General features: G+C 36.5%; 2 protein-coding genes across 6 annotated transcripts in view; both read right to left on the bottom strand.

Annotated features, from left to right (window-relative positions):
* zglp1 (zinc finger GATA like protein 1) overlaps positions 1-2,038 on the bottom strand; it is a gene marked incomplete at its 5' end in the record, with an annotated part of 8,404 nt that extends 6,366 nt beyond the window's left edge. For 2 of the 4 annotated variants that reach the window (XM_084127827.1, XM_084127829.1), the window contains 2 exons: positions 123-308; positions 1,934-2,038. In XM_084127827.1, coding sequence (XP_083983953.1) covers positions 123-291 — 169 coding nt within the window. Of the gene's footprint in view, positions 1-122; positions 328-1,760; positions 1,883-1,933 lie in introns of those variants that run through there. The other 2 variants (XM_084127828.1, XM_084127826.1) reach the window with 2 other exon arrangements.
* Positions 2,039-2,381: 343 nt separating this feature from the next.
* Positions 2,382-7,702, bottom strand: fdx2 (ferredoxin 2). Of its 2 annotated transcripts, none has more exons than XM_084127825.1 (5): positions 7,460-7,702; positions 7,324-7,378; positions 7,137-7,243; positions 6,388-6,475; positions 2,382-4,408 (listed from the first exon to the last, which is right to left on the bottom strand). In XM_084127825.1, the coding sequence occupies exons 1-5, from the start codon at positions 7,632-7,634 to the stop codon at positions 4,252-4,254; spliced, it is 582 nt and encodes a 193-aa protein (XP_083983951.1). In that variant the 5' UTR covers positions 7,635-7,702; the 3' UTR covers positions 2,382-4,251. The 2 variants fall into 2 exon arrangements, with proteins under 2 accessions (XP_083983951.1, XP_083983950.1); XM_084127824.1 differs by having other exon boundaries at positions 2,382-4,404; positions 6,384-6,475; positions 7,460-7,671.
* Positions 7,703-7,908: the final 206 nt, after the last annotated feature.

Below are 7,908 nucleotides of genomic sequence, written 5' to 3'. Positions count from 1 at the left end.
AATTAAAAAAAGAGACAGTAACGGTATCGTTTTCAAAAACTTGCACTTTGAAACACATTTTCAAAAGTTTGCATTTTCAGGCCCCAAAAACAATGTTGCCGTGTAAATATAGTTTTTTTCACCAGGGTCTTTCGGGCCGGAGCTGCCGTCTGGATTCTCTCCCGAACTCGAGATCCCGTCATCCACAGGCGGATCGAGATTCGTGGCCTCCCGGAGCAGGAGGAGGATCGTGGACTGCGTGACCTGAGCATCTTCTGCAGGGTCACGAGGAGAACGTGCATGAGAGCTCATGTTCCCTCGTCGGCTTGCTGGAAAAGAGAAGGACATGAACTGAGACACAAGCCTTTCTGAAGCTTTTCAAATGTGGAATAATAGTATTAAAGAATTAGTTCACCCAAAAATGAAAATATTACTCACCCTCAAGTTGTTGCAAACCTGTATGAATTTCTTTCTTGTGCTGAACACAAAAGATGATATTTGGAAGATGGATCAATTTTTTGTCTTCCACACTATGGAAGTCAATGGGGAAATAACTTCGAAATATCTTCTTTTGTGTTCAGCACAAGAAAAAAATTCATACAGGTTTGGTACAACTTGAGGGTGAGTAAATGAAGACAGAATTTTCATTTCTGGTAGAAATATCCCTTTAAACACAAATCATAAGATGTCTCTTATGCTCACCAAGGCTGCATTTATTTAAATAAAAATACAGTAAAAACAATAATGTAGTTAAAAATTATTACAGTGTAAATCAGCTGTTTTCTATGTGAATATAGAGTAAAGTGTAATTTATTTATTTATACATCATTGCACTGCCTTTAACTTTTACTTAAACTACCAACAAAAGTTTTGGCAAATTTTTTGTTGTTTTTGTAAGAAGTCTCTTCTTTTCAACAAGGCTTGCATGTATTTAATCAAAAATACAGTAAAAACTGTGAAATATTATTACAATGTAAATCAGCTGTTTTCTATGTGAATATATGTTCAAATGTTATTTATTCCTGTGATCAAAGCTGAATTTTCAGCATCATTACTCCAGTCTTCAGTGTCACATGATCCTTCAGAAATCACTCTAATATGAGGATTTGATGCTCAGGAAACATTTATGATTATTATCAATGTTGAAAACAGTTCACATTTTGTGGAAACTGTGATTTTTCCAGGATTCTTTGATGAATAGAAAGTTCAAAAGGACAGCATTTGGCAAATAGAAATCTTTTGTAACATTATGTGTTATGTCTTACTGTCATCTTTTCAGTTGAATGTGTCATTGATGAATAAAAGTATGAATTTCTTTTTCTTTTTTTAAGATTAAAAGACTTTTTGTTTGGGACTTTTTCCCCAAACATCTAAAAAAAAAAAAAAAGTGTCCCAATCAACCTGAACTCACCACTATATTCCAGTGCGTTTCCCGAGAGTGATGTATTTTGAGAGTTACACATCTGTTCACTACAGTAAAGATTATGAAGTAAACTGAAGACGCATCTCACCATCGTAAAAACACAGAAACGACTGTCATACAGGATTATCCATAAGGTGCTTTATATAATAGTAGATATGCTTCAAAATATATTTTATAGACCCACTGTAATGGTACTCTTGAATAACGGGGTTTAATCAATCACATTTACATCAGAACTGATGCAAAACTGCCAAAAATAAAATATATTGAAAACTGAAGATAAATTCCCTCACAGTTTATTTCTGCACGCGAATATTTCAGACACGGAGTAAAATTGGTCAAAAACATCTCAACTTACAATGTAACAGATCATCGAGTTTTCTCTCAGGAGTCGCAACAAAGTAACAGTAAAACTCCCGCGCACGGCGCGCGCTCACGTTCCTCAGCAGTTTTGAGCTGATTCAGCGACGCAAGATGTTCAGGTGATGTGTGTGTGTGTGTGTGCTTATGAACAGATGTAAATAAACTCACCACATGAGAACAAGCCGCTGTGACTCTGTAGCAGAACTGAGGAACGAAATCATTTCACACGTAATTCCGACTGTCACGTGACGCGATGATGAGCAGGTGTTGCGGATCTCACCTGTCCTTATTTGCAAACATGGACTAAAAATGAACACTTTCACAGCATTTATTATTCTTAGTCAATGTTAATTTCAACATTTCCAAATCCAAAGTTGTATTTGTTAACATTAGTTGTGAACTAACATGAACAAACAAAAGTTTTACTAATATGAACAAATATTGTTAATATAATATATATGCAATATAATAAATTAGACCTTATTTTAAAGTGTTTTAATTCCTTTTTATGTAACATTTATTTTGAAAGTGAGTTTTCACTAAAGAACATTGTGTGAAGTGGATCTTGGATTCATTGTGTAGAAGTTGTTTGTTCATCTCAGACTCCAAACACATGTAATATGACACATTACTGTTTATTTCATACATCAAAAAATCAAGCATGATTTTTATTATTGTACAAAGCTTCAACAGATTTGTGGTTTCTTAAGTCCGATAAATAATTTCATCTGTGCGCATAATGACATGAGCGGAGGCAGGAGAAACATGTGTGACGTTTGACAGGTTTGTGTGTTCAGGGTTTATTAATGACATAAGCTTCAGAACAGTATTTACTGAAAGAAAGTTTCATGAACTGATCATCAAACACCAGAGCAAACAAGGAGAACTGCCGTTTCTGCAGTCAATAACTCTCTCTACAGTTGCACACAGAAAGAGTCGGAACATGTTAATATTTATGAAAAACAGAATTCATTTGTAATGTGGAATGCTTCTGTATTCTTTGGTGAACCTCATGAAACATGTCATACTTCACCCTGGAAAAAAAGAAGTTATATTTTGCATGAATAAAATAAAGCCTGTTTTTAAAATGTATTTATACATCATTGCATTGCCTTTTAATTACTTTTAATGTAAACTTTTTATTGTTATTTTAATGCCTTTTTTTACTTCCACTACCATCAAAAGAGTTGGCAACATTTGTGTTGTTTTTGTAAGAAGTCTCTTCTTTTCAAACAAGGCTTGCATGTATTTAATTTATTACAGTAAGAACTGTGAAATATTATTACAATGTAAAACACCTGTTTTCTATGTGAATATATGTTGAAATGTCATTTATTCCTGTGATCAAAGCTGAATTTTCAGCATCATTACTCCAGTCTTCAGTGTAACATGATCCTCCAGAAATCATTCTGATATGATGATTTAATAACAGCTGTGCTACTTGTGTAAACCATTTTAAGCATGTAAACAGTTTTTCAGGATTCGTTGTTAAATAGACCCCAAATCTTTGAAAAAGTTTGGGGTAAGATTTTGTTTTTAAATAAATTCATATTTTTATTCATCAAGGACACATTATATTGATCATAAGTGACAGTAAAGACATTTATAATGTTACAAACTATTTCTATTTCAAATAAATGCAGTTCAAAGAATCCTGAAAAATAAAATATATCAGTTTCCATAAACATATGAAGCAGCACAACTGTTTTCAACACTGATAATAATCATAAATGTTTCTTGAGCAGCAAATCAACATATTGGAGTGATTTCTGAAGGATTATGTGACACTGAAGACTGGAGTAATGATGCTGAAAATTCAGCTTTGATCACAGGAATAAATTACACTTTACTGTATATTCACATAGAAAACAACTATTTTAACTATTGTAATAATATTTCACAGTTTTTACCGTATATTTGATCAAATAAATACAGCCCTGGTGAGCAGAAGAGACTCTTTCACAAACATTAAAAATCTTAAAGACCCCAAACTTGTGAACGGTAGTGTATATCAATAAAATTTGGAAAAACTAATTATTTTCCTGCAGTACAGTAAGCCATCAAGACAAATGTCACAGTCATGGGAAACATATGAGCGTAATTATCATAAAAACTGTCAAAATGCCAAAAAACATAATGGTCTTAAAATAGGCTAATTTTATTCATACAAAAGAAAAGAAACAGATAGAAACAGGTCTTGGATTTTGATGTGTTCAGTGCATTTAAGCCAAAAATATACCATCTATAAATGTAAATCAGACTGGTTATATGAAGGATATTGAACGATCACACCGGAGTCAGTGTGGAAATACCTGTGGACCAAATTCAGCAGGAGCTCAAGAGTTCTCGAGAGATTCCCCAACGGGCCGTCACGCAGCGAACAAGCCCTTAACGACTACAACCTGCTCACGTTTAGTGTCGTATCCCACAGTGCTTTGCGATCTGTACCCCTGACCTCGCTTGACCTCTCCTTCGTGACCCCGGGCTCAGTGAGGTTTGGGCACGTGACCGTCCACGTAGAAGTTCCTGGTGACCTTGGGCAGCGTGAGCTCGATGCCGTCCAGCTCCGGCGTGAGGATGATCTGGCAGCCGAGACGAGAGTTCTCCTGCAGCAGCGGAGCCATGTCCAACATATCGTCCTCCCTGCAGGGACACACACACACACACACACACACACACACACACACACACACACACACACACACACGTGACGCTCGTTACATGAGTGATGGTGAAAACCATTATGTAACGATTCTGGATTAATTGAGAATCATGATTTATGTGTTTAAAAAGAGATATCATGATTCTCCTACGAATCTGAATAAACATCGAAACCAAATAACATGTCATTTATTAAAGGGTCTTACAAGATGTTGATTGCTACAGTTTATTTAAAAAATTTTTATTATGTATTGAAAATTGGTTCAAATGAATGATTCACTCATAACAATTTTGTTTCATTACTAAATGAATCAGTGTTTTTGAACAAATCTCTTGAATGATTCAATGATTCAATTACTCACCAATAAAGACTTCACTTGTTTCATTACTAGATGAATCAGAGTTTTTGAACAAATCTCTTGAATGAATGATTTAGCGAACGTCACATAACCCTTTAAATGGAATGGAACAACCAAAGCTCTTGATCAACTGGAATTCGATATGGAGCTGATTTATTATTAACAGTATTTTCCTTGTGAATTTATTTATTGCATATGCAATAATGTATTGTATATGCAATAATTTATGTGTGCTTGGGCTTTTGAAGAAAATGTAAAAAATTGCAAATGAAAATAACAATACAATAAACTATAACTGTGTAAAAACAGCCATCTTAAGGTAGCTACAAGTATTACGTGGTTAAATGTCAAAATAACTGACATACACAAGAAGTGTGTGGGGTGGGAGTAAATTAAGAGCGATCTGCTGTGACGTCACAATCGTGTTGCATTGTGGTCTATGGATCTGCCTGATGTGCACATGAGTAGACTTGCTACCTCGGTCAAAATCAAGGGGTTGAAAGGTCTGTCCAGATAATCTTCCCTCGCCCACTTGACGAAGTTGAACGCACTTCAAAATGGTGCCATTCCCCTGAGGGGAAGTGCTTTTTTGAACGAATCTCTTGAGTGAATGATTCAATGATTCACTCATAAACACTTCACTTGTTTAATTTCTGGATGAATCAGCATTTTTGAACAAATCTCTTGAATGAAAGATTCACGTAACATTCTCATTTTCCACTAGATATTTTCCTCTACATCTCATCAGCAATTTCGATGTCGGCACGCTCTGCATCAGCTGACCACTAAAGAGCGATTGTAAAGTTTACTCTATTCTTCTCCCAGTCCACCGGCCACTTACTTTCATGTATTTCGGGAGAAACTGATGAGTTCACGTGTTTTAATAAATCCAACAGACAGGAATCTCTGAACTGCGGCTCAAACAAACATGACGGCGCCCATCTCCCGTTACAGATCGAGATCATTTAGGTTTTTAAACGACATAAACTCACTTACACGTGTTTGAGAATCGGAATAGATGATGACATGGTAAGCAAGTTTGTTAATATTTAGAAATAAAAGCGCTACATCTGTCATACAGCGCTATTTTGGCTGTGGTGAATCACATGACGCGTCACCATGGAAACATGGGGGGAGGGGGGTTGCAATGCCAGCTCAACATCACGGCTCCGTGTGTCATAAACCGATCGATCTACGCAGCGCCGCTTCAAGTCGAACACACCTTTCACTTGTTTTATCACTGGATGAATCAGCGTTTTTAAACGAATCTCTTGAATGAATCATTCAATGACTCACTCATAAACAATTTTTTAACAGTCACTTGTCGCCACCTATTTGTGTAACGATGTAATTGATACAATATTTATAAGTTGCTTTCAAAAGGTGATTTACTATATTTTGATCACTACAGTAGACATCAGTGTCATTATTCGAACTATAAACTTATAATCCCAGTATTTCTGTGATAATTTGAATTATTGTAACAGACTTCAGACCGAATCATTGTCATGTAGGAATAAGATTGCGTGGGTGTTTGAATAGAGATTGCGATCTTTCAATGATTAATCGTGCAGCTCTACCATAATGTTGTATTCTACTTGCCTTTCTTCAGGATCTGGAAGTTTATCGCAGTATTCGCTGTTCACGTACACGTGACACGTCGAGCAGGCCAGAGACGCTTCACAGGCCCCTGAGAACAGAGACACATGAGACACACATCTTCATTATCTTTCAAATTCTAAAAAAGGAAAATAGAGCAATAAAAATAAACTAATAAAACAAAATGGTACAAATAAAGTACAGCACATGCAACAACTGTTGTAACTGGGATACTATGACAAATATATCACTTTTTTCCCCATGAATAAATGACTGACCCTTTAGAATGAAAGCTGTATCATATACTTGGATAATTATATGAGCAATACCATGCTCATAGCCATGCGAAACGCCTCTATGGGCTGCAGCGTTAATTTTGCGCGGATAAAATTAAACACTTATTTCACATATACTGTCATTGAATAAATAAAGCACTTTTCAAGTACCTTTTACATAAATATGGCTGTTTTCAAGGGGTTTCAAGCACTTTAAGAACCTTGCACGAACCCTGCAAGTTGACAAAAAGACTGAATCCAGTATTTAGTGATAGTATAGGAAATGTATAAGCAATTTAAAAGGCCAGTCAAGGATTTACAGCTCAACACAACTGTAATTAAAGGCTTTTTAGATGACATGCTGTCACAAGTCTATCACAAATGCTTTTATGTCCCTACCAATGTCAAAATCAAACCTACGCCCTTGCATATTATGAATATGAACCTCAAAGACAGAGTGAAGATATTTGAACTCACCTTCAAGATCAACGCCATGCTTGTGCGCCAGGTAAAGAACATTATCGCCAACTTTCCCCTTGACTGGAATCCTCTGTCCAGAACGGTCGATATACACAACATTAACACTAGAGTAAAGGATTAAATACATCAGTCAGTCCAGCAGTACAGTTTAAGTGTATCGACACAGCAGGGTCTGTAAACTCACACATGCTCGTGTCTGTCCTCCTCAGGTGAGCTGCTGTCTTCACTCTGACACACACCTGACGCACACAAACACACAGTTACGCAAACTACTAATACGCCATCAGCGGCTGATGTGTGTGTATGTGTAAAGGACGCACCGATGCTGGTCTGCAGGCGCCTGTTGGGAGATGAAAACCCGTCGACAGCTCGTCCAACAGCGACTCCCGTACAAACCTTTAACCGGTGAAGCGGGCAGATGCTGCAGACCGGAGAAACTCGGACGAACCGCTGAGTGAAACTCACGCCCGCCCGGACCGCTGCGGACGCCGCCATGACACTGTTGTGATCACGTGACCTGTGCTGGCCAATAGCAGACGAGACGTGATGAAGTCACGATGTAATTTGGATGTTTGGATGGAATTAAGAAATACACAAATAATCCTATTAAAGATTTATTGTACATTGACAATGCAATCATTAAAAACTGCTTACAAAAATGATACACCTGTAACCACATTGTATCAAGATTTATCAGTTTGCACAAAGAAAACAGAAACAACAGATCCTTTTATTTTTATTTTGTTTTTTTTAAAAGAATTATTTAGTA

Source organism: Abramis brama (genome assembly GCF_963993115.1).
Source record: "Abramis brama genome assembly, chromosome: 11".
Lineage (NCBI taxonomy): Eukaryota > Metazoa > Chordata > Actinopteri > Cypriniformes > Leuciscidae > Abramis > Abramis brama.
This window is presented reverse-complemented; position numbering and strand designations above follow the sequence as displayed.